Below are 27,491 nucleotides of genomic sequence, written 5' to 3' on the forward strand. Positions count from 1 at the left end.
ATTATCCAGCAATTTCACTGCTGGGTGGATATTCAAGGGAAATAAAGTCACTATGTTGAAGAGATATCTGCACTCTCAAGTTTGTTGCAGCACTATTCACAACAGCCAAGATATACAAGCAATCTAAGTGTCCACCAACAGATGAATGGATAAATAAAATGTGGTATATATACACAATGGAATAGTATTCAGCCATAAAAAATAATGAAATCCTGTGATTTGCAGCAATATGAAAAGACCTGGAGGATGTCATATTTAATGAAATTAGGCAGGCACGAAAAGACCGATACTGCATTATTTCACTCATATTTTGAATCTAAAAAAACCAAAGTTGATATTATGGAAGCAGAGAGTGGAACTGTGGTTATCAGAGACTGGGGAGGGGAGAGGGAAGAGGAGGATAGGGAGAAGTTGTTCAACGGGTACAAAGTTATAATTAGACAAGAGGAATAAATTCTGTTCTATTGGACAGTAGGGTGATGATGGTTAACAGTCAGTTACAATATATTACAAAAAAGCTGGAAGAGAGGCTTTTGAATGTTTTTATCCCAAAGAAATGATAAATGCATGAGATGATGGGTACATTAAACATCCTAATTTGATCATTAAATACCATGTATGTGTATCAAAACATCAAATTGTACTTCCATAAATACACACAATTACAATGTGTCAATTAAGAAGAAAAGGTTGAACCAATTTACACTTGTAATAACTTGTACTCTCTTGTATGAGAGTTTCTGTTTCTTCTTTCCCTGATCATTTGTGATCATATCAATGCACAGGCTTATTTTTATTATTTATTTTTTGGTCAGCCCTAACATCTATGGTTGCTTCACCCAAAGAATTCACTTGTCCTATCCTATGTGACCCTACAGGCTACTAGTTGGTTTTCCATGGAATTTTAGTGAAATATAAGCCATTAATGATGAGTTACTATTGACAAAGTATTCAGAAATGATTTACAAAATGAACATTTTGAAATGTCACTAATTTTTAAAAACTGCCTGTTCTATTTGAATTATGAAATAATTCAGTTTACTCTGAAATAATAATAATCATGAGAAAATGATTGTTCCTTTACTTCCTCTCCTTCCTCTAACTGATTTTTCTTTGTCACATTTTTTTTTTTTTTACATTTTCAGTGTTTATAATAGTTACTTTCTATTCTGTGACCATAATTCTCACAGTTGATTAGCCTTTGTTTCTATATCTAAATCAGTGGTTTCCAATCTTGTCCACACAATATTCTCACCTGTGGTTTTGTCAAAAAATATTGATTCTGTGGCCCCATCTGTGAGATCCTGAATTGAATTAGTCTGGAGAGGGGCTTAGTAATGTGTCTTTTACAAAGGTCTTTGACGAGTGTAATGTGCAACTGGGGTTGAGAACAAGTCATAGTGCAGTTTCCTCATTATGAGTCCTTTATCTTCATTTACATCTTGTTGGGCTGAATTTTGTCATTAGGTGATTTTTCAGAAGGCTTAGTGCATTGTCAGTTTCCTGAATCCTTGTATTTTTGACAATGCCTTTTTGATTTGATATAAAATTTTCAGTTATTATTCCTCCCTCGGAGGTCCAAGTCTGGACATCACTCCTCTCTCTTTGGTATTGAGTGCTCTGCAAAATCTAAGACTAACTTGATATTTTTCTTTCTGAGATGACTGCTTTTTTCCCCATAATCATAAACACATAAATATATTTTTAACCTCAAAGGTCAATAACTTTATCAGCATGTATGTTCTGATCTACATATTCAAGTTTTCTTTACTTCTCAACCATTTCTACCACATCTTTGAGTTTCATTTTACCCTTCAGTTCAATTTTCTGAAGGTCTCCATTTTAATTATCGACATAACTGGATAACTGGGGGGCTCCATTGTCTGATTTCCATATTATAATTTTTGTCTTTATTTCTGTATCTTTCTACTTTGCATTCTGTATTGTTTTCTCAGATTGATTCTTCATTCAATTAGAGGTTTTCAAAGGTATCCATTCTAGTCTTACTGCTTCAAATTTGTATTTCATTTCTAAAATAGCTTTGATTTTTTTCCTCTTGGGCTTTGCTAGATGATTTTTAAAAATCCCCTCTTACCATCCTGTCATATCATCTGTCCACTAAATTACAAATGTTGACTGAGGACCTACTGTGTTCCAAACACTGAGTAGGCACAGGGATGTTGTGGAGACCAAGGTGGATGTAGTTCTGTTCTCATGAAGCTTACATTCCACTGGCATTAAGGGTGACAGTGAAGAAACAGAAAATAAAGAGGCTTAAATGCTGCTAAATATGAGAAGAAAGTAAAACATGGATAAAAACATGGTAATGGGATACAGAATGCGTGAAGCCTAGAAGCTTCCTAGATAGATTTGGCTCTGACTTTGGAGTAGTCTCAGAACATTTACATTTTAAAAATAACCTCTTTACTCAGCAAGTTATACTAGGGGCATGTCTGACACATCAGGCTCAAGATTTTTCTATCATACCATTTTGATTCTCTGAAAAGAAAATAAACTTTCCCCCAGTTTCTACTACACAAAGATTCAAGTAAAAACAGAAGCAGCTTAGCTCCTAAAAAGACACCAAATCATACACATATAATTTGCACACGTTTCTTGAATATATGTCATACTTCAACAACAGTTTTTTAAAATAATGCAATAAAATGATACTGATTATAGCGGGTTAGAAAACAAGGGATCATAAAAACTCCAGAAGTTTGAGGAGCTGGTTCCTAGGGAGCTATTTCCCCCTTTGTTCACAAGCAGACTTCTCCAAATCTACCATAAGATTGGAAATCCTTTGGAGAATTTAAGGTCTTGACCAACAGTTACCTACAAGACTGTGCTTGTAGCTAAGTTAATATGTAAATGTCAGTGGAGAAGTAGGACACGCTCTGTGCCTCAAGAAAAATCAGCATACTGTTAGAACATACAAGTAATGAGGAGAAAACACAATAAATAAATTCATTTGGTAAAAGCTGGGGAATCTACTGAGCTATTTTAGGGGTCTGGCTGAGCCAGGACTTATGAGGACTGAGAACCCCAGCTAGTTAGTTGAGGAGGAAGCCAAGAAGGGGATTAAGTTGATTGGGGGAGGAAACTGGACAGTGCAAACAGATTTTTAAAGGAATGGGTGAGAGAGAACTCGGCCAGGGGTGGGTGATTGGCAGGAACCCAGCACTTACCAGTGACAAAGAGGCTCACCGCCTCACTGCGCTGGGGACCAAAGCCGTTGTCAGCTGTGCAGTAGTAATTCCCTGAATGTGCTGCAGTCAGAGAGAAGCTGAAGGACACTTTTCCCACAGAGGGTGTTGAGTTGCTCCCCAGGGGCACGTCCTCATGATAAAACTGGTATAGGATTCGTGGGGAACCTCTCTGGACCTCACAGTAAAGTGTCACCGTGGCTCCTTCAAAAGTCAGGGCCTCAGCAGAGCTGAGGGTGAGGACAGGACGAGACACGGGGACTGAGGAAGAGAAAAAATGAGTCAAGAGTTTCTTTTGCCTCTTACTGTAGATTTCAACACTTGACCAGTGCAGATGCCCAGTCTCCAGTCCAGCGTCTCCAGGCTTCGCCTACCGGGAGAGCAGCCAAGCAACTTCTCAGGCTTCTCTGACCAGTTCCCCTATGTGCCATGCTGGTCTTTCCCTATCTGTTCATTTTTCCAGCAGACCAATAGTCTCTTCTTCTCTCATGGCCCCCCTTGTAGTGTGATCTGCCTCCCTTTTGCAGAGGAGATGATGCTTTCAAGGAAGAAATTCCTTGTCTTGCCACCACCAGACTCACTTGCACCAGCTCCTCACTTCTTCCTGCAACCATGCAGGCTTCCCTGCAACCATGGAAGAGCCACGCCTGGCCTTTCCAAGGGGGAATTTCCTACGTCTCTTGACCTGTGCACACCTGCCTCTGTCCTAGACATGAAGTCCTTACCTCTATTGGCTTCTTCCAAACTACATTTTGATGTGTTTAACTATCTCCATATACGAAAAACTATCAGACAATACAAAAACAACCTTATTTACAATTGAAGTTCCTCACAGTCGGTTTCTCCACTTTTCTGTGGACAGTCTTCTGGAAGAAGTGACCTACGTTTATCATCCCTACTTCTTTATCTCATATCTCATATGCACATTTTGTCCATTACAACTCAGTTTTTACCCACAATAATCTACTAGAGTTGATTTTTCATGTTTATGAATGTAGTAATGATGATAATGATAAAAATAAAAAAGATATTTATTATAATGACACTATAGTGCCTTTAAGTTCTGGTGTGTGTATATGTGTCAGATGTAATTTGTGAATATCTATACGTATACAGACACTAAGTTAATCATCAAAACAATTCAGTGAGGTAGGTACTATTGTTGTCCCTATTTCACAGATGAAAATACTGAGGCACGAGTGGTTGGGTCACACAGCTAGTAAGTGAAGAGGCAGCAGTCAAACCCAGATATTCTGGTTCTAGTCTGTGTTCTCCTGCCAAAGAGTACTTTGTGGCTAAATTAATTGGATGTGACTCAGTTTTTTTGTTTTGTTTTGTTGTTTTGTTTTGTTTTGAGATGGAGTCTCACTCTGTCGCCCAGGCTGGAGTTCAGTGGCATGATCTCAGCTCACTGCAAACTTTGCCTCCTGAATTCAAGCGATTCTCCTGCCTCAGCCTCCCAAGTAGCTGGCATTACAGGCAACCACCACCACATCTGGCTAATTTTTGTATTTTTAGTAGACACAGGATTTCACCATGTTGGCCAGGCTGGTCTCAAACTCCTGACCTCAGGTGATCTACCCACCTTCAGCCTCCCAAAGTGCTGGAATTACAGGCACGAGCCACTGCTCCCGGCTGTGACTCAGTTTTTATCTTTCATCATCTCTTAGCTTTGCCTTATCCAAACTGGCTCATTATCATGTGCTTAGAACATGTTGTACCCTTAGTGACAGTGGGGCACACTCTCATAGTGAGTGCCTTTTCCCTCGGCCAGAGGCCTTCCTTCTCATGTCCCATCTCCTCTACTGGGACTAGACTGGGGGTTCTGTCCAACCGGACACTCCCTTGTTGGGCCCTCTCCTTCACTCCTGGCTGCTCCTCAAACAGGTTGCTGTATGACCCGATCCTCACTGTACTGCTGGAGTGGTTTTCCCCAGCATTTAAAACCTTCATAGAGCCCAGATTGCCCTGCAGAATATGACCCAAGCCCTTACTCTGCTTCTAAGTAGGTTCTAATGATGTCGTCTTCCCCAACCTTGTCCTTCCTTTCTCTACTGTTCTGTCTATGCTTCTTCAGTCATCAAGAACTGACCCCTCTCCAGTTCTTGGAAAGTGTCCTCCCTCCCTCACCACAATACCCTTCTCCTTCAGGTCTTATCTCAAATTCCAAGAATTGTTTTCTCACTTCCCAACTCGGATTGGCATGCCTTTCCATCTGCTCCTGTAGCCACCAGGTGCTTCTAACTTTAGGTTGATGTTTTCTCTATTACTTGTCTGCCTTTGCCATTAGCCCCTATGAACTGTGTGGGCAGGACCAGGTTAGTGTAGTCTTAGATGCATCCTTAGATGTCAGTACAGTCTGGTCCATGGAATAGATGCAATCAGTATTTATTAGGTGAAGAAGTGAGTCTTTGAATAGGACTTTAAACATCTCTGAGTGTGTTTGATCATGATGTCACTGTCTCCACTTTCCTTGGGACTCTGAATGTTAGGGACATTGCTTTTTTTCTATGTCATTTGATGTCTCCTCCTGGGTTCCCTGGTCCTCTCCTTTATAATCTCACACATCCCTGTGGGAGGGACTGGATTCTTGCTTGTCTTCTGAGCTGGTATTATTGGTTTACAAGAGAGGAAACTGAGGCCACTTCCAGGCCCAACAGACACTGGACTCTCTGTCTCCAGTATAGGCCCAAATCACACTGTCTCCTTCACCATTGGACCTGGCCATTTAGCCACACATGGATGGTTCAAAATTGAGATCCAAAGCTCAAAGGAAACCTTTTTGATGTCATAACTATTTGACAGCTACCTGAATAGCCGTGAGGGCATTAAGCCAAGCAACTGGAGGTGAAGCTGTCTCCTGGCCTGCTCCCAGCCTGCCGCGGTCTGTGCCTTTCTTACCTACTGCCCAATCAACTGTAAAAAAGGCTTGAGCAAGGGAGACATGTTGGGTTAACTATGATCCAGTGACTTGTCTTTGTGTCTCACATGATATTGCATCTGGTTATTCACTGATGTCTGATATTAGCCAGACAGGGGACATTTCTGTACTCCTGGCAACTGAGTCTGAGTCTATATCTACTAAGAATAATTTAGTAAATGAAAATCAGGCATCTGGCAGATCTACAGGACAAGTGGAGAGCACGAGAAAAGCAATTGACTGCTCAGAATTTGAGGAGCAGGGAAAAAAAAGCTGCTGCATCATGAGGCAGGGGTAGGAAGGCACCCAGACTGCAGTGAGACAAGGCTGAAAGTGGTGGACAGCAGGTTCAGCGAGCCAGAGAGTGGAGGAGGACATTAGGTTGTCCCAAAGAAGAAGCAGAGGAAACCGGAAGGTACATGCTGACTTCTGAAGGACTGGGTGAGAGAGGACTCTCGGCCAGGGGTGGGCGATTGGCAGGAACCCAGGGCTTACCAGTGACAGAGAGGCTCACTGCCTCACTGCGCTGGGGGCCAAAGCCATTGTCAGCAGTGCAGTAGTAGTTCCCTGAATGCTCTGCAGTCAGAGAGAAGCTGATGGCCACTCCTCCTGCAGAGTGGGCCGACCTATTCCCCAGGGCGGCATCCTCATGATGAAACTGGTACACGATGGGGAGTGAACCTCTCTGGGCTTCACAGTGAAGTGTCAACTTGGCTCCCTCAGAAATCAGGTCCTCTGCAGAGCTGAGGGTGAGGACAGGGCGAGACACAGGGACTGAGAGAGAGAAAAAATTAGTCAAGATTTGTTTCTGTCGCTTGCTGTAGATTTTGTAAAAGGAAAATAAATCTTGGGAACCCCAAATCACTAAGCCAAAGGGAAAAGTCAAGCTGAGAACTGTTTCAGGCAAACCTGCCTTTTATTTTATTTCTTAATAAGATAACTTCAAAGACTTTTTTAAAAGCTACATACCTCCCTCAAAATTTGTCCACTGAAATATTTCTTTGTGGGCCTCAAGATCTTTACCCTAAAATGGTTCTGTTTTAAATGGTTCTGTTTTACCCTAACAATGTAAATTGATAGCTGATTTTCACAGGTGCAGGACAAAAGACAGAACTTTCAGTCATCCCTGCTTGTAGGAGACAAATGCATACCTGATTGTTTCCCTGATTTAAAAATGCAGACTCACTGGGCTAGAGGAAGACAGCATTGACTATTTCTCTGCCCCTCTCTCACATGTAAATTGTGTATTCTGCTAAAGGCTGATCAAAGACTCAAAAGAATGCAACTGTTTGTCTGTTATTTACACATACTTTTTAAAAAATGTCTTCCTTTTTCTCCAATATCTGACCTTTCACCTTTAAATATTGAAACCCTCAAAATCATCTTTGGAGAAGGCAGGGAGCTGAATCCGGGGCACATATCCTTAACCATGGCAAAATATACTATCCAAATTGATTGAGACCTGTCTCAGATAGGTTTTGGTTCACAGATTCAACATTTCGCCAGTGCAGATGTTCAGTCTCCAGTCCACAGTCTCCAGGCTCCACCCACCCACAGGGTGACCCAGCCACTTCCCAGGCTGCTCTCACCGGCTCCCCTGTCCTCTTGCTAGTCATTCCCTGTCTCTTCCTTTTCCACCAGACCTCTTGTCTTTTCTCCTCTCCCAGTTCCCCTTGTTGTATGATCTGCCTCTCTTGTGCAGAGATGTTGCTCTCAAAGAAGAATTTCCTTGTCTTTCCAGGAGCGGAACCACACCCTTACCCACAGCAGCTCCTCACTCCGTCCTGTGCCCTGAGACCATGGAAGAGCCCTCCTTGGCCTGCCTAGGGGGATTTTCTTCTGACTCTTCATCCTGTGCACACCTGCCTCTGTCCTAGATAAAGCATTCTTACCTCTACTGGCTTCTTGCAAACACCATTTGCATGTGTTTAACCCACTCCATGTTAAAAAAAAAAAACATCAGACAATAGAAAAACAACCCCATTTGCATTTGAAGTTCCTCACAGTCGGTTTCTCCACCTTTCTGTGGTCAGTCTTCTGGAAGAAGTGACCTACCTTTAACATCTCTACTTCTTTATCTCATACCTCATATGCATGTTTTGTCCATTACAACTCGGATTTTATCCCCAACAAACTACTAAAGTGGATTTTCATGTTTCTGAATATAATTATTGTGATAATGATAAAAATAATAAAATAGATGTTTGTTATAATGACACTATGGTGTCTTTAAGTTCTGGTGTGTGTATATTTGTTGGATGTAATTTGTAAGTATTGATATATAGAGAGACACTTATTTAATCATCAAAGCAATTCATTGAGGTGGGTACAATTGTTGTCCCTATTTTACAGATGAAGATGCTGAGGACCCAAGTGGGTGAGTCACACAGCTAGTAAGTGAAGAGGCAGCAGTCAAACTGAGGTATTCTGATTCTACTCTGTCGTCTGCCAAAGAGTACTTTGTGGTAAAATTCACTGGATGTGACTCAGTTTTTATCTTCCGTCATCTCTCAGCTTTGCCTTATCCAAACCGGCTCCCTCTCTTCTGCTTAGAACACAGTCTGCCCTTGGTGACAGTGGGGCACACTCTCACAGTGCCTCTTGTCTCGGCCAGAGCCCTTACTTCTCAAGTCCCATCTCCTCCACTGGGACTGGCCTGGGAGTGCTGTCCAACTGGACACTCTCTTGATGAACCCTCCCCTTTACTCCTGGCTGCTCCCCAAACTGGCTGCTTTATGACTCGTTCCTCACTGTGCTGCTGGGGAGGTTTTCCCCAAGATTTAAACCATTCGTGGAGCCCAGATTGCCCTGCAGAATATGGCCCAAGCCCTTACTCTGCTGCTAAGTATGGTCTAACCATACCTTCCTCTGCAACCTTATCCTACCTTTCTCCACTGTTCAGTCTGTGCTAGAGTCACCAAGAGCCGACTGTCCCTCCAGTTCCTGGATCATGCCCTCCCTCCCTCACCACAATCTTCTTCTCCTGAAATGTTCCCACTCATCCTCAGGTCTCAACTCACACATGAGTTCTTCTAAGAAATATGTTCTAACTTCCCAACTCAGATTGGCATGACTTTCCATCTGCTCCTGTGGCCACCAGGTACTTCTATCCTCAGGTTGATGTTTTCTCTATTACTTGTTTGCATTTGCTATTAGCCTCTACCAACTGTGTGGGCAGGGCCAGGTTAGTATACTCTCAGATGCATCCTTAGATGTCAGTACAGTCTGGTTCATGGAATATATGCAATCAGTATTTATTAGGTGAAGGAATGAATCATTGAATAGAATTTGATACAGCTCTGAGCATGTTTGATCATGATGTCACTGTCTCCACTTTCCTTGGGCCTCTGAATGTCAGGGACACTGTTCTCTTTCTGTGTCATTTGATATCTCCCCCTGGGTTCCCTGGTCCTCTCCTTTATGATCTCACACATCCCTGTGGGAGGCACTGGATTCTTGCTTGTCTTCCAAGCTGGTATTATTGTTTTACAGGAGAGAAAACTGATGTTGCTTCCAGGCCCAACCAAGACTGGACTCTCTGTCACCAGTATAGGCCCAAATCACACTATCTCCTTCAACATTGGACCTGGCATTCAGTCATGCATGGATGGTTCAAAACTGAGATTCAAAGCTCAATGGAAACCTTTTGATGTCATAACTCATTGGCAGCTGAATTGGTACCTGAATAGCTCTGAGGGCATTAAGCCAAGCAAGCAGAGGTGAAACTTTCTCCTGGCCTGCCCCAAACCCACCATTGCCTGTGCCTTTCTTACCTACTGCCCAATCAACTCCAAAAAAGGCTTGAGCAAGAAGGACATGCTGGGTTAACTATGATCCAGAGACTTGTCTTTGTGTCTTACCTGTCTTTGCCTCTGGTTTATTGATTAATGTCTGATATTAACAGAACAGGAGATACCTCTGTGCTCCTGGAAATTGAGTCTGTGTTTACTGAGAATAATATAGTGAATGAAAATCAGGCATCTGGGGAGCAAGAGGACAAGTAGAAAGCACAAGAAAAGCACCTGGCTTCTCAGAAATTGGTGACCAGGGGAGAGAAAGCCACTGCACCATCAGGCAGGGGTATGAAGACACCCAGATTGCAATGCAACGAGACTCAAGAGGCAGACAGCTGGTTCAGTGAGCCAGAGAGTGGAGGAGGACATTAGGTTTTCCCAAGAAAGAAACCGAGGATACTGGAAGGTACATGCTGATTTCTGAAGGGCGGGGTGAGACAGGACTCTTGGCCAGGGGTGGGTGGTTGGCAGGAAACCAGGGCTTACCTGTGACTGACAGGCTTACAGCCTCACTGGGCTTGGCACCATGGCCATTGTCAGCTGTGCAGTAGTAGTTCCCTGAATGCTCTGTAGTCAGTGAGAAGCTGATGGATGCTCCCTTTTCACAGCGGACTGACTTGTGCCTCAGGGGAACACCGTCACGATAAAACTTATACAAAGTGCGCAGAGAATCTTCCTGGGTTTCACAGTGAAGTGTCACCTTGGTTCCCTCAAAATTCAGAGCCTTTTCAGGGCTGAGAGTGAGGACAGGATGAGATGCGGGGACTGATCAAGAGAAAAAATTAGTCAAGAATTGCTTTTGCCTCTTACTGTAGATTCCAAGGCATGGCCAATGCAAATGCCCAATCTCCAGTGTCCACCCTTACCTTGCTGCCATCAGAAACACACACCCTTTCCTGCACCTGCTTCTTGCTCCTTCCCTCTGCCCTATGACTATGAAACGTTGCACCTGGAGTGCCCAATTATTATGAATCTTCTTTCCTATTCCTGTTCATTTCTCCTTCACTTGCATTGGCCTCAGGGATTTGTTTGCCGTTGGTAGTTTTTCCTTAAAGATTAGCATAGTCTTCTAGAGCTTTTTCTCCTGCTCCTACTCTCTCCCTTGGCCCAGACTGACATTCTTTATTTACAGGTGAGAAAACTGAGTCAGAGAGAGATGAGGAGACCTGCCTGTGTAGGCTGTTTTCAGGGTCAGCCAGGGCCAGAGTTGGTGTCCTGACTCCTACTCTGGTGATGATCACATTGTCTCCTTAGAAGTGAGCCTGGAGTTTGCCATGAGTGGAGGGGTGACACAGGGCTCTACAGAAGCTGTTTTTCCCTCATCACTGTAACTACCACAATAGCTTTGGGGGAAGGATGGTGCTGTATACTAGTAAGGGAGGTGATGTAATCTGGGGTACATATTTATACTCATAACTAGGGAATGGTAAACCTCCAGAATTACATATTTGGAGTAACTATGATGTTGCAACCTGTCTTTGTATCCTACAGAAATTTTCACATTGGTTATTGTCAATAAGTAATGTTAATTGGGACAACAGATCCCTCTGTACCCCAGAGTCAGAGAGCTATGCCACAGCCCATGGCTTATCCCTATGGGCCTAGAAGAAAAAAAAAATGATGTCAGGGAAGAGAGGCCTGTGAGAGAAAAGAAAGACTTGTATTTAATGGCATTGAAAGAAAAAAAAAAATAGACCTTTCTTTTCTTGGATTTTCCTGGGTCTAAACTCTTCTAAGATGTCCATAAGAGTAAAGGTCTCTTTGCTTGCACAACTCCCATTCTCACACGTACGAGTTTTTTCTATAGAGACTGGTGACCCAAGCTGATATGCAGCTCTGTCCCACTTTTCCAGCCCTCTCTGCAGCAAATCTCAGATTCCACCAACACTTACTCAGCACCTGTATCCAGGATCTCAAGCTGTTAGATGTGGTGTTATAACGCATTGCTGCCTTACACCAGTAGGATCCTGAATCTTTACTCCACATGGCAGTAATCTGGAACTTCGAGGAGAGGCTCCAGCCTGATCCCAGCATCTGGTCATCTCTGAAGAAGCAGAACTGGAGCTGGACATCTGACCTCTCTAGAGAGAGCTGGGTCTCACAGGTCAGGGTCACTGGGCTCCCGCTGATGGGCTGGAAGGAGCTGACTCTCAACACTGGACGTGTAAATGACTCTAGAGAGAAGAATCACAACAGTCCTAGAGCAATGAGGCTGGAAGTGCTTTGGAGAAAAACAAACTTCAAGCAGCAGCACATCCAAAAGCAGGCAAAGAAAGGGATGCCATTGATCCCTAGCTTCCTTCAGCCCAAAGCACTACTATACTTGCTCTGGTCCTTGCAGGCATGTGGCCTGTAGTTTAGTGGTATTCCAGTCCACCCTTTTCCTCCTGTTCTATCTCTGTGACCCCAAGGAGTCTCCTTTTGACCAACTCACTTCACAAAATAATGCCTTACCTTGGACTTGGATTTTGACTGTGTTGGAAGAAACAAGGCAACAAGTTTCCTTATATCCAGTACAGCGATATGCACCATTGTCCTTGAGACTTGCATGAGAAATATGGAAGTCAGTTGTTTTATTAAGAAATGCCAGGACATTTTCATTCTTGTAAATAGTAGTCGTCAGTGTTACTTCCGCCTTTGCCCGGCACCTCAGAACCACAGAGTCTCCTTCAAACACAGAAAGTGGAGCTTGCAGGATCAGCGAAGCTATGAGAAACACAACAGTAGTTATTTGGTGCATCCCATTGTTTCCCCTTTCTTTTCATTGTTTTTCCAAGAAGATTTTATTTTTAAAAAAATGGGTTGGGAAAAAGAACTCTTAAAATAATTATCACTTCTTTTTTTCTGATTTAGAAATGAACACATACACCTCGAGAAAAGTGAAAAGCAGAAATGTAGGTAAAATCACCTATCATCTCACCACCCACATTTTGGCATATGTTTTTCCAGCTTTCTCTTCCACTTTCAAGTACTTGAGAGCTCATGTGTATTTATTTTATGGAATAATAATAATATTTGTAGATTTGACAACTTTCACTTACTATGCTATGAACACTTTCCCATGTCATTAGTATCATTATTGAACCTGATTTTTAATGTTCATAAAGTTTTCCTTCACTGGCAGTAATGTAATTTCTTTAATGACTGTTCTTTTTTTAAACCATGTCAAGGTCTGCCATTTTCAGGGGTGTACATCTATGATTGTTTCAGTAGGTAAATTCTTAAGAGAGGGATTGTTAAATCAAAGAGTATAAGCATTTTATTTATTCCTTGCTGGTACACTGCTCCCACTACCTTAAAAAATGATATAACTTCAACTTCAAAACACGTGGCTTTAGGACAAAAAAGTAAATGTCTCTTCCTTTATATTTCTTTCTCTGTATATTTATCTACCTATGCATTATGTACCCATAAGTATGAACAATTCTCCTGCCACTTATTATTCCAAGTAAATAATATGGCTTAAAACTATACACAGAGGCCGGGTGCTGTTGCTCATACCTGTAATCCCAGCACTTTGAGAGGCCCAGGTGAGCAGATCACTTGAGCCCAGGAGTTCAGCATTAGCCTGGGCAGCATGAGGAAACCCCATCTCTACTAAGAATACAAAAATTAGCCAGGCCTGATGGCGGGCTCTTGTAGTCCTACTTACCAGGGATACTGAGGTGGGAGAATTGCTTGAACCCGGGAGACGGAAGTTGCAGTGAGCCGAGATAACGCCACTGCACTCCAGCCTGGGTGACAGAGCGAGAGTCCATCTCAAAAAACAAAACAAAACAAAACAAAACCAAAAAACTATTCAGGAACCATTCAAATAAATTAGTCCTCAGGCTTTCTGGTACCCGAGAACCTTGTAAAAAATGCAAATTAATGGACCTCACTTCTATAGATTTTGATTGAATAAGCATAGGTAGGTCCTGAGTGTCTGTATGATTGATAAGCTGCCCAGGCTTTCTCACTCAAATCAAACTTCAAGAATCACAGGTGCAGAGACATTAATCTACTCAAGTAAAAATTTTATTCATTTGAATGTTTAAAATTAAGCAGCTAATTCCATTCCCTGTCTGGTTGTATTCTGAGCTTTTTACTCTCTCCCTGTCTTACCATAGTGTGAAATAAAATTGTCCACTCATGAAGGGTCTGAGGGAAACAGTAATAACAGCTAGAGAGAAACATGCGCTGAATTGATTTCTAAAGTTGGTGCATCTTTCATGCTCTCTCACCTGAAGAAAAGTCCAAGTACACAGGGCTACTGAGAGTGGAGCCCTGGGCCTGGCATCTGTACTCTCCAGATTCCTGAACCTGAAGGGTATTTTTTTTGGTTTCTCTTGATATTTCTTTCCCAAGGTACCGATAGTACCATTTTGTTTTTTGTGATGAGTAGAGGCCAAATCCCTTGCAAGTCAGATTCACTCTCTCTCCTCGGAAGACTGTGGTCCATGGAGGCTGGAGGAAAATAATGGACTTGTATGTCCTTGCTGAAGAGGAAAGAGAAAAGGAGTCTGAGGTGGAGGCACCTGCAGGCCCAGCCTCAGGGCCTCTTGCTGCATAGCCTGAAGGACCTGGGTTTGGAGGATCTGAAAGAGGTCCACGGGGAGAGTCACTGATAGCTCAAAGCTCCCTGTCAGCCAGTGGCCCTCATCTCACCCAAGGGAGAAATTGCCCAGGGGATGGCAATGGGCAAAATGATTTCAGAAGGGTGACACCAGCAGGATTCACCGTCAAATATCACAGTTAAGTAGCCTTACATGGAAGTGGGTCCCAGAGAAAATCAATGCTGCGCTGCCATTTCATCATGTTCAAACACTCATAAGAAACTCCAAAGGTGATGTTAAAATCACAATTTTGCACTTTCCCTAAGAGAATAAATCATATTATCTTAGGATTTTTCCCTGAGAAAACCTTGAGTGCTCAACTTACCTAACATCTTCATTTTGTAGATGGTGATTCAAATGCCCAGAAGAACCCCATCATAGCTAATTGTGGCAGAGCAAGGAAGGGGCAAGTCACTCACTGGCATCCAGAGGTGACTAGGACAAGGTTACAGCTGGGACCACTGATTTGGACAAGGAGAGGGGATGTAGAGGGTTCTTGCTACTCCTGGGTTCTCAATTATCCACTCTGAGCCAAAGGAATGGCAGTAAGAGCCAGAACTAATTAAATGTAGGATGCAGATAACTTGTCTTCTCCCCTCTCTCCCCTTTCTGTGCCTTTCTTTTTTGTAAGGGCCCAGTTGTTGGATGTCCAGGAGGATTTTACTCCAAAGCTGCAGAGAATGCAGCATTCCTGCTGGCATCAGCACAGTGGGATATTTTTGGGGATTTTTCTGGCTTGCTGATGGGAGAGGATCCTATCCTGAGTCCAGCACACTTGCCATGGAGTTGAAGATGTCCTGCCTGGCTAAATGGGATCTGTTGGCAATAACAGTAAATGCAGGGCTTAGCAAAGGCCGGGAGCTGCTTGGGCATTCACCCCTTCCCCCCGGGAGGGTCAGAGGGTGACCATGGAGCTCTCCTGGCCCTTGGGAGATGCCAAAAAACCAGGCATCACTTTCAAATCCCTGCAGACCTCAGTGAGAAAGCAGGAGATATTAGAGATCTCAGGCAGCCATCACAAATGTTCTCTATTGATTAGGAAGAGACACTCAACCAGAGACGCTGAAGAGACAAAGACAGGAGAACTCACCAAACTGTCCACTGACAGGAGCTGCAAAAATAAGAGCCAGAGATGAGCACAGAACCATGATTATTTTGTTTGAAGAAGATAATTCCCTTTTTTAAACCCATGCAGGTATTACTTGTCCCTTTAAAAAATTCATTTAAAAACTCTAATAATTATTCATCAAGTGTGTATACAGATATATACACACACACATATATACAAAAATATATACACACATCTATACAGATATATATACACACACATATATATATACACATACATTATATACATATAGATGGCATGGTATTTGGACTTTTACAATGTATTTTAAAAATGATATCTGCCATCAAGAAGTTGACTAGTGGAAAAACAGAAACACGATTTAAAATAATATAACACAGGGTGTAAGTACAATAATAGAAATACACATGGGGTATGTTGGGGGCAGAAGGGCCACCTAGCCCCGTGTGTAGGATATATGTGTGTGTGTGTAGAGTGTGTGTTTGTGTGTACATGTGTTGAACAGGATAGGTGGATCCTTGAAGGTACCTGAAGGAGATGATACTTCACAAAACTGTGAGTGAGAGCATGAGTCTGCAGGTGGATGTTAGCATTTGTGTGTGGTAAGAGGCAATGCGGAGGGTAATCAAAGTAGAAAGGGCACAGAGGTGGAGAAATGACATTGGCGCTCAGGAGTTGGGAGGGTTGGGAGAAATAAGATAAGAGAAGCATGCAGGGCCTGAGTAAGTGGTTCTAATTTTATTATAAAAGTCATAAGGAGTCATGCAATGGTTTCAAGGAGGAGATTGACAAGGTTAGAATTTGAAACTTTGATGGAGAACTCTGCCAGTGGACAGAATTTAATGGGATAATATGAAGTAGGGAGACTGATTAGAAGGCAGGGCAAGATTATGGATGCGAATTAAGCCTCCCTTGGGCACCAGACTCCAGGCTATACTCTTTTCATGAGATCATTGAATCCAAGGGCTCATTATCATCATGCCTAATTTTTAAACAATAAACTGAGGCTCAGATTATTTAGACCTGACACTCAGCCCAAGAGATGGTAATGTGTAATTTTTTTCAGAGTGTTTTTCCAAAATTATCTTCATTATCTGCTTGTTTATATTCCCTTCTCTATAATGCAAACTCTATGAGATCTAGGACTTTTCTTATGTTCACCATATATCCTCCAAGACCTATAACAGTGACTGGCATATAAAAGATGTTCCTTTAATATTCACTAAATATATTTTTGTTGTATAATGAATTAATTAAAGAACTAGGTTAATAATATAGAGGTAGAAGAATAGAGATTTGAGAAATGGGTAATGAAGAGAGAGAGGACACAAAACTGGCATGTTTATCAATTGAATAGATATTCTGCATATGGGTTGATTTATTTATTCAACAGAATTTTGGAATGCCAATCATGCTCCAGAGCAAGGCAATAGAAATCCAGAAGTGTGTGAGAGACACGTCATCCCCGTCCACATGAGGCTGTTGGAGACTTATCCAAACTTAAGTGTTTTACTGAGAACAACAAATTATTCACCATTCACCTGAATATTTTGGCTTCTTTGGTCTTTGCATTGTTTTAAATGAAGCTAATATTTTTGTGAGTAGTTTCTATATGGTCTGCATTTACATAGGTTATTTCATATAACCATGTCAATAACCCTATGAGGTAAGTGCTAGGATTAACCCCATTTTGTAAACCAGGAATCTGGTAGCCAGTAGGTGGTGGGATGAAGTTTTGAACCTAGATCCTGTTTGACCCCAGAGCCCATGTTATAAACTTTGCCCTCTCATGCTCAGGACCTGGCCATTACTCACAATGTGTGGGGCCATAATTGAGATGTGTTCCTACTTCAGGAGTTATAGTCCATGCACCTTCCAACTTTGGGGTCCTCGTTTCTTATATCATGCCTGCTCCATTTCTGCTCCTCTAGCTCCTACTCACCTCTAAGTTTCATGAAGTCTTCACTAGCTATTTTGAATACAGTTTATTATCTGCCTACAGCATTCATTGGTAACTTTGCCAGGACAATTACTTAACTGGGATCTTGTTGCATAGCTGCTTGAAAGTACATTGGCCTTGCTGGGAGCCCTTCTATGTCATGACTTTCCAGAACACAGACATAGTGTCTCCTATGGACTCTCATTGTTCAGCACCTGGTACAATACTGTGCATAGATATGACTAAACACATTTGCTGAACAACTAAATAAGCATATTTAATTCTAATATTTAAACGTTAGTAAAAATCAACCAGTTTGCACATACGCGTTGATAGAGACTTATACACACCCACAGGGACAAAGAGAAAGTCATGTGCTTTAGACTTGTCCTTGCTTTGTCCACCTACCCCTCTCTTCCACACCATATTCTTAACCCATTGCTGCAGTGTTTTGCAATTATGTGCAAGAGAAAGAGCTGTCTTTCTTGTTAGAAATCTTGCCCTCTCATGCTCGGGACCAGCATCTGGCCTTGTCATACAAGGAGTAAATACATCTCCTCTACAGAGAGGACAGTGGGCTCTTCTATGAATAAGACGATATAAACAAACAAACATGAAACATTTTCTGGACTTCATGAAGTTCTTTTTAAAGAAAAAAAAATGAAATTTTAACTGTCGTGGTTACTGTGGCTTCCTACTCTGTAAGACTGAAAATTCCTTCCAGCTGTGGCCATTTTCTTCAGCCTCAAGAGAAAGCCCTGAGCTGCAGAGTCAAGTTCAAAAACACAGTCTCCTAACGTAGGAAAAATTCTCTCAGCAGGGGCTGTGTCGAAGAAAGGACCAGGCCTGTGGTAGAGAGAGAAGCTGTCCCGACCCCACCCAGGTCCCACCGTGAGCCCTTTTACTCACCCAGGACCAGTAATATCACCCACAGCAGCATGAAGACCTGGACCACCAAGGGCTGAGATGAAAAGAGAAGTTTTCTCAGGAATAACAGGTTTGAACTTGATCTTACAGTCAGGACACTGCACACCAGCTCCAAGGAGCACATCCGAGAAGTTGTGCTCTCAAAAACAGCAGAATACATTAGTGAATTAGAAAAAAGGAAGTGGGAATACCCATCTTCAGCTACTAATCAGAGTTTCCTGTCCGATGATCAAAGAAAAAAAAAAGTTAAGGTTTTAAAAAATCAAATACCCTTGACCCTACATTTTTGCTATTGGGAAATTACCCTGAAGGAAGTATCTGAAGAGAGTTCTATAAGAACGTTTATTGTAGCATTCATTATTGCCTAAACACTGGAAACAAAACAAAAAACCACAATATGGAGACTGTTTAAGAATATTCTGATTCTTCCGTACAATGACAAGCAATCATTAAAGAATAAGGTAAATCTGAACATGCCAAGAAGACGAGACCACCTTGTTTGATGTGAAGAGAATAAAAGTGAGATATAGATTGGTTTTGTAGTATTATCCCATTGGGTAAATATGAAAAATAGGGTATATGTGTACATCAACTCTTTTAAGTATACTTTTTTTTTCCTGGAACGTACACAGAATAATACTGATTATGTTTGAGGAGCAATAGGTGGGAAGAAGACAATTTATTTTATGTATTTCTGTACTGTTTGATTTTTTTAAAAAAATTACCATGTGAATGTATAGCTCTTCTGATTTTCTAAAAGTCAAGTTTCCATCCTGGTATACGGATCAACAGAAGTTCCTAAGACATCAACTGCCATGAGGAGTGCCAGTTTCTTTCTTTCAAATAATTTCCCACCCTTTCTCTCTGGGCCCATACCTTGGTCTTCCTAAGGGGGCATTTAATTTTATATCTACAAATGCACATCACCTTAGGTATATTATGTCACATCCGCCCCACTGCACCCTGAGGCAAGAAAATCATACAGGGGTTACAGGAGTGAATAGAGATTAATCCATCTAAGTACAAGAGGAGAATTTCAAAGGGAACACAAAGTCTTTGCCTACTTTTTGTGCTAAAACAAATAGTGCTGCTATGAATATTCTTGTATACATTTCTTGGGGCATGTGTGCACATAATTCTATTGGGTATATACCCAGGAGTGGAATTCCTGGCTCATAAGGTATGCATATATTCAGTTTAGGAAGTATTACCAAATTATTTTCCAAAGTGGTTGCGCCAATTCCCATCACACTCACCAACCAATGTATGACAGTTACCATTGTTCTAAAATTCTTGCTGATATTCGTACTGTCATCTAGTAAAATTTGACCATTCTGCTAGAATTATCTCAATGTGGTTTTAATTTGTATGTCTCTGGTGAATTTGAGAATGAGCATTTTTTCATAGTCTAATTGGTGATGTAGATATCCTTTTTATGTGCAATCTCGTTCAAATATTTCCTCATTTTTCTCTTAACTTTCAGTCTTTCTCTTCCTGTTTTGTAGCTATTTTAAACTCTGAATATAAACCCTTGTTGGATATATGTATTGCAAATGTCTTCCTTCAGTCTGTGGCTTGCTTGTTTGCTCATTGATAGTGCCTTTTGATGAACAACCATTCTAACTTTGACATAGTCCAGTTTGTTAATCTTCTTTTTTATGGTTAGAGATTTTTGTATCCCTTCTAAGAAAGTTTGTCTACTCCAAGATCATAAAGATACTCTCCCAGGCTATCTTCTAGAAACTTTATTTTTTTTTTAACCATTTATTTTATATTTATAATAGCATTACAATTGATTTTTGTGTACAGTATGAGTGTTTATATTCACTTTTAATGTAAATATAGATAATTTACCCAGCCCTATTTATTGAAAGTTAATTTTTTCCACAATACAGTGCAATTTCACCTTTGTTATAAAACAGAAAGCCACGTAGGTCTATATTGGAAATTTCTTTCATGTCCATTAGTCTATTTTGTCTATCCTCATGCCAATACCACACTGTTCTAATTATTGTTGCTTTAAAATAATGCTTATTAACTGCTAGTTTAAGTCATAAAATGCTGCTCTTCTTCAAAATTGTAATGGCTATTTTTGGCTCTTTGTATTTTTCTGTACATTTGAAAATCACCTTGTCAATTCCTGCTCCCTCTCTCCCCAAAAGCCTAGAAGACTTTTAATAACTGGGATTGCATTGGATTTATAAGTTAATTTGTATAAATTAGAAGAGATTGAGTCTCTCAATCCATAAACACAAAATATCCCCTCATTTATTTAGGTCAACTTGTCATTCTTTCAGTAATTTTCTGTAGCTTTGACTGTGGAAAGTATATCTTTTGGTAGATTTATCCTTAGGTTATTGATATGTTTTTGATGATATTGTAAGTGACATCATTAGATTTTTTTTCTAAATGTATAATTGGTATATAGAAATAGAATAGTTTTTTGTTTTACTGACCATCATTTTTATTTTTATTTTTTTGAGATGGAGTTTCGCTCTTGTCCCCCAGGCTGGAGTGCACTGGTGTGATCTTGGCTCATTGCAACCTCCACCTCCCAGGTTCAAGCGATTCTCCTGCCTTAGCCTCCTGAGTAGCTGGGATTATAGGTGTCTGCCACCACACCCAGCTAATTTTTGTATTTTTAGTAGAGATGAGGTTTCACCACGTTGGCCAGGCCGGTCTCAAACTCCTGACCTCAAGTGATCTGCCCACCTTGGCCTTCCAAAGTGCAAGGATTACAGGCATGAGCCACCATGCCCGGCCTTACTGATCTTCTAATATCTACTAAAATTGCTGAATTTACTTATTAATTCTAATAGTTTATCTCTAGGTTATTTTAGATTTCATGCATACACAATCATATAATGATAGTTTTATTCTTTATTTTTAATACTTAAACTTCCTTTTCTCTCACTTATTGAGCTGACTAGGAACTCAAACATGATACTAAAGAGAAGTGGTAATATTAGGCGTCCTGTCTTAGTCTCACAGAAAAAGCTCTTAATATTTCAATATTAAATATAATATTTTCTGTAATTTTTTTGGTAAATACTATGTATCAGACTAAATACCTTTCCTTATATTTCTAAGGTGTTAAGAAATTTTTCTTTTTTCCTAAATAATGGATGCTGTTTCAGTAACTACTTTTATTGCCTCTATTAGTATGATCATATGATTATGTACTTTTATTGTTAATGTGATGAATTACATGGATGATAACAAATGTAAAATCAACTGCACATGCCTACTTGGCCATGATGTGTTATCTTTTTTATATATTCTTGAATTTGACTTATAAATTTGCTGTGCTTTTTAGCATTTGTGTTCATGAGAAAGATGGACCAATTTTCTTTCTTGAAGAATTTTAGTAACAAAATTATATTGGTCTCATAAGCAAGCTCCTTCTTTTTCTATTCTCGTGAAGACTTTGTGTAAGATTGATGTTATTTCTTCCTTAAATGTTTGGAAGATTTTACTGGTAAAGATGCTTAGGCTTGGAACTTTCTCTGGAGGAGGGCAAATTACAGATTTGATTTTTAAAACTGATACAAGATTATTCAGATACTTTATTTCTTCTTGTGCCAGTTTTGATATGTTGTATATTTTTTGGAATTTGCTTATCAATATTTCCAAGTCTATTGACACAACATTATTTGCAACGTCCTCATTTATTTTTTAACATATTTGAGATCTGTAGTAATGTCTTTTATTTTTTCACTCATAATATTGATAACTGTCTTCTCTTTGTCATTCTATTTTTTTTTTTTATTCTTGATCAGTCTCTAGAGGGAATCATCAATTGAATTAGCATTTTCAAAGAACCTTTTGGCTTTGTTGATTTTTCTGTATTGTATGTTCATTTTCTATTTCGTTAATTTCTCCTCTTTTCTTTAATATTTACTTCATTTTACCTTTTAAAAGTTAACTTGCTTTTTAAAAACTTCTTACAGGGATACTTACGTCTTTGATTTTTTAGTCTTTATTTTCTAATATGCTATACAGTTTTGTCTAAGTGTGACTGCAATGTGTAAGTTTTGATATGTCATATCTCTATGATTATTTTGTTAAAAATAATATTAATTTCCATTAGGGTTTTCTTTCTAGCCCATGGGTTGTTTTGAAGTGTATTGTTTCTTTTCCTAATAGAGATTTTCATTTTTATTGATATTAATCTCTAATTTAATTCCACTGTGGTCTGAGAACATATTTTATGATTTCAGTCTTTTGAAATATGTTGAAATTTGCTTTATGGGCTAGTATACAGTCAAGTTTTGTAAATTTTCCATGTTTTCTTTAAAATAATGTATATTTGCAAAAGTTGGTGCAGCATTTCATTTCTGTCAGTTACATAATTCTATATTCTATATTGTGTTATTCAAATATCCTATGGTCTTACTATTTTTTCTGATATTCTATAAGTTACCAAGAAAATTATGTTAGGGCTTTCCATTATCATTGTGAATTTGTCAACTTCGTTTTCATTTCTGTCATTTTTTTGTTTTATATTTTGAAGTTATTTTATGAATTGCTTACACATTTAGAATTGTTACCTCTTCCCGATAATTTGACACACTTGCCATTATTAAATATTTCTCTTTATCTCTGTTTCTTGCCTGAAAGCCACACTGGGAGAGTCTCATCTACATGTGGATTTGATTCAGTTGATTGGATGCTATGCTTAAAAACCTGAATCTGATGCTGTGTTTGCTGTAATGTTTTTAATGACGTTCAGCCAATCTGAGTATCTAGTTGAGCATGGTCCGTTTATACAATCATTGTTGTTTTAAGTCACAAGGTTTTTTTTTTTTTTTTTTTTTTTTTTAAATGCAGCAACAGATAATTGAGATGGGCTTATTCCATCATGTTTAGGAATGTTATTTTTTGTCATTAAGTGATAATCCAGTTATCTCTAGTAATGTTTAAAATTTATTTTTCTTGTTAGATCAAACTTGTGAATCATGGTATTCAAATCCACATCTTTTCTAATTTTAATCTATCTCAACTCTTGATTTCTCTTATAGCATAGCTTTTGCATGCTTTAATTTTATCTCATTCTTTGCAATTTTTATAATTGTATAGTTTTATTTCTCTTGAAATAAAAACATTTACTGCTCACAGAACACCCATATGCTCCACATTTTTCAGCTCTCATATAGTAGAGGACCATGTGACTAGATGTGTCCTATAGGCTGTGAGAGGAAGTAGTATAAGTTATTTCCATGCTGTCATATACAAGAGCAGGCAAGAAATGCCCCTGTATCACTTCTCTTGCTATAGACACCAAACAGCCTATGTGATTCAGACAGTGCAGGTACAAAATGGTGAAGCCTCTGTGAGCCTGGATCTGTTGCCAGTTCATGTTGGACATGTAACTTGAATTAAAATAAGCTATTATGTGCTGAGTCACTAAATTTTTAGGGTTGTTTCAAACTGTCTTCTTCTCACTAAAATACACTACCAGAACATTTCTAAATTACCATTTTTCCAGCCTTACTGGAAACTATTTTGGTGCTCTTCATTAAATACAAATCTAATTTTTGGCTTGAGATACATAATTGTTATCATATTAAGAAAAAGGTCCGACAGGGTGCGGTGACTCACACCTGTAATCCCAGCACTTTGGGAGGCTGAGGCGGGTGGATCACGAGGTCAGGAGATCAAGACCATCCTGGCTAACACAGTGAAACCCCATCTCTACTAAAAATCCAAAAACTTAGCTGGGCATGGTAGCATGTGCCTGTAGTCCCAGCTACTCAGGAGGCTGAGGCAGGAGAATTGCTTGAACCCAGGAGGCCAAGGTTGCAGTGAGCCGAGATCACGCCACTGCACTCCAGCCTGGGTGGGAAAGTAAGACTTCGTCTCAAAAAAAAAAAAAAAAAAAAGATCCTTCTAGTTTTAATTTTTGTGTGCCTCAGGACCATTTAAGTAACTTGCAATTATTGATTCTTTGAAAGTTAGAAAGATTTGTCTTTGAAACTCTCTTATACTGATAGGTTTCTATAATGGGATTGTTTCTCGGAAACTGTTTAAAATTCTACTATGATAATTTATCTGTTTAAATTTTCTATCTTATTCCCAGGCAATTCTGTTTTTTGTTCCTTGGCATTTGTTTATTTTTTTCTTTCGAAGCAAAATTAGCTCTTTAATTACCAGCTGTGTTGTTTTGTTTTCTAACGTGCGCATTTCTGCTTTTCTTAGGTATATTTTTGCTTTCTAAATTCTTAAATTAAATGTTTATGTATTTGCAGTTTTCTTATTTAGTAATTTAAATGTTCAAGGCTGTGAATTTTCTTCAGTGCTTTAGTCATGTTCTATAGGTTCTGATATATTCTTTTCATTACAATATGTTGTACATAGTTTACTATTTAAGTTTTGATTTAATGCAGGAATTTTTAAAACGTTTAAAAATATCTAGATGGTAGATTTTTCTTTTTCTGGTTTTGCTATTAATAGTGACATTTTACCATTCATTGCATTTTAATACAACAACGTGATATATGTAGTTTCTGGAATTTACTACTTTCTGGAATTTATTGAGATTTTCTTTGTGATCTAATATGGTCTTTTTTCTCCTCTTTTTTTTTTTTTGATAAGTATTTCATGGACCTTTAAAAATAAAAGAAGATGTATTCTTCATCTTCAGGATAGAGTGTTTCACATATATTTATTATAGCCAGTTATTGAATATGTTAAATAAATCTTCTATAACCTCATGTAATACTTATTTTTCACTGATTTATAAAATTTTAAAGTACAAGATCTGATGCATAAAAATTCATAGCCAATATTTGTTGCAGGTTGTACTCTCTATAATTATCGAGTAGTTTTTTGGGTGTGATTTAATACTTTATTGTTTTGGGTGTGATTTAATACTTTATTGTTTTGGGTGTGATTTAATACTTTATTGTTTTAGCTGAATTAGACTTGTTTGATATTAATGTCATGATTCTTGTTCTCATTTGTTTGCATGGCTGTATGCTTTTGTCACCGTTTTATCATGTCTTAGACTACTTTGTTTTAGAATTATTTCTTGCATATAATATATACTTGGGTTTTGTTTTTAGATTACAAATTTATTTCTTTGATAAAATTATCATATTTCCACATTCATAAGACAAAGGTGGTTGGTCTTAACTCTGTTATAGAATCCATGTTATCAAACTTTTGCTTTTAAATGTTTTATTTTCTTTCAATCCTTTGTATTTTTAAAGAGCGTACAGCACTGCTCATGTTTTGAAGGAATTATAGTTTGTTCTTAGTTATCCCAGTGGTTAACCTTGTAACTCTGGTATTCTTATAGCTCTCTTTTTTGATTTGATAATATATCTACTTATTTCCTATTAAAAAAGAAAGGAATCGGCCTGCTATTACTTTATCCCATATGTTTTCATATCTTCCACCTCCTGATTTTTATTACTAATAGTATAATTTCTATATTTTCAGGGTTTATAATATTTACGCTGTGTTCTATAACCGCATAATTCTCATAATTTCCTGATTTGAGTGTTATATTTAATTGAATTCAATACTCATCATAGGTTTTAAGTCATGTTTTGTCTTAAAGTGCCACAGTCATGGAGTTCTTGCACGTTAGAAAGTATGTCTTCGCTTTATTCCTGAAATATATCTGGATTTAAAATTCTTGGGTTAATCTTTCTTCTCCAGAGGGTCTTTAAACATTAGACTATTGTCTTCTAGTTTTGAACGCAGCTATGAGTTTGAAGACAGCTTTTTCCCTCCTCCACATAACTTGACATTTTTCTGGTTGTCCACCAAATTCTTCAATTTTTTTTTTTTTGAAATGGAGTCTCTGTCACCCAGGCTGGAGTGCAGTGGCACCATCTCAGCTCACTGCAACCTCTACCTCCCGGGTTCAAGTGATTTTCCTGCCTCAGCCTGCCGAGTAGCTGGGATTGCAGGCGTGTGCCACTGCACCCTACTAATTTTGTATTTGTAGTAGAGACGGGGTTTTGCCATGTTGGCCAGGCTGGTCTTGAGCTCATGATCTTAGGTGATCTATCCACCTTGGCCTCCCAAACTCCATTAAATTCTTTTTTTAAAAATCTCTGAAGTATAGTAACTTTATCTAAATATGTCATGTTGCTAATTCTGTATCAGTTTTCTGGATGCTTTCTTCCATTATATCTTTAAATATTTTTCATTTGCATTTATTCTGTTGGCTTCAGAATACCACTTATGGGAATACTGGAGATCTTTTATCTGTCACTCATATCAATTATTTTCTCTGTAATAATTTAAACCTTTGTTCCTTCCTATTTTATTTTGTTTAGTTTTATCAAATCCATCTTTCATTACTATATTTTCAGCAATTTTTATTTATTTTTTGTTTTCTGATTTTAATATGGCTGATTTTCCTCTTCTGGTTTTTGAACTTTATTAATTTACCCTCAATAGTCTTCTGTTTCTGCTACATTTTTTCAAGCCCAAAGTGTCATTATATGAAAAAGAGACTTTATTTTTAAAATTTCTCTGATGTCATGGAGAAGAGGTTGTCTGATTTTTTCCGGGTGGCTGGGTGGCGTTGTGCTTCTTCTGCCTATACTCTTTTACTGCCTACACTTTTTCATTCTGTCTACATGCCTGAGTCCCATGCTAGTGACAGTCTGATTACGGCTTATCTCTCAACAAGGGCCACACTTTCCCAGCTCTCTATTGACTGAAGAGCAGCTTGTGGGACAAGCTGGTGTGTGAGCTGAGGCAGCAGACAGCTTGGACCTAGGTATTTTGCTTCAGAATATTTCCTCATGTGGTGATTTAGCATGTACTTTCTCTTCAGCAAATAACGTTCACATCTGCAGAGCCAGTACTGTGTATACCATCTCTCCTCACCTCTGCGAAGTGTCTCATTCGGACCGTATGTCCCTGTTTTTTTGAGTGTTCTATGGGACTTGAGGATGTTGCTACAGTTTCCATACTCCCAACACCTTGTCTTCTGAGTATGAGTTTACTGGTTTGGAGCTTCAGGACTTTGCCCCTTACTTTTGGAAAACTTGGAGCTTTTC

General features: G+C 39.3%; 1 protein-coding gene across 1 annotated transcript in view; it reads right to left on the reverse strand.

Moving 5' to 3' along the window:
• The window catches only part of FCRL5 (Fc receptor-like 5), a 37,772-nt gene extending 19,127 nt beyond the window's left edge, over nucleotides 1-18,645 (reverse strand). Inside the window, exons 1-8 of the mRNA XM_011969336.1 lie at nucleotides 18,451-18,645; nucleotides 15,606-15,626; nucleotides 14,144-14,398; nucleotides 12,375-12,626; nucleotides 11,813-12,094; nucleotides 10,407-10,685; nucleotides 6,622-6,900; nucleotides 3,189-3,467 (exon numbers count right to left, since the gene is read on the reverse strand). Coding sequence (XP_011824726.1) covers nucleotides 3,189-3,467; nucleotides 6,622-6,900; nucleotides 10,407-10,685; nucleotides 11,813-12,094; nucleotides 12,375-12,626; nucleotides 14,144-14,398; nucleotides 15,606-15,626; nucleotides 18,451-18,628 — 1,825 coding nt within the window. The 5' untranslated portion in view covers nucleotides 18,629-18,645. The remainder of the gene's footprint in view (nucleotides 1-3,188; nucleotides 3,468-6,621; nucleotides 6,901-10,406; nucleotides 10,686-11,812; nucleotides 12,095-12,374; nucleotides 12,627-14,143; nucleotides 14,399-15,605; nucleotides 15,627-18,450) is intronic.
• Nucleotides 18,646-27,491: the final 8,846 nt, after the last annotated feature.

Source organism: Mandrillus leucophaeus, unplaced genomic scaffold (assembly GCF_000951045.1).
Source record: "Mandrillus leucophaeus isolate KB7577 unplaced genomic scaffold, Mleu.le_1.0 Scaffold885, whole genome shotgun sequence".
Taxonomy (NCBI): domain Eukaryota; kingdom Metazoa; phylum Chordata; class Mammalia; order Primates; family Cercopithecidae; genus Mandrillus; species Mandrillus leucophaeus.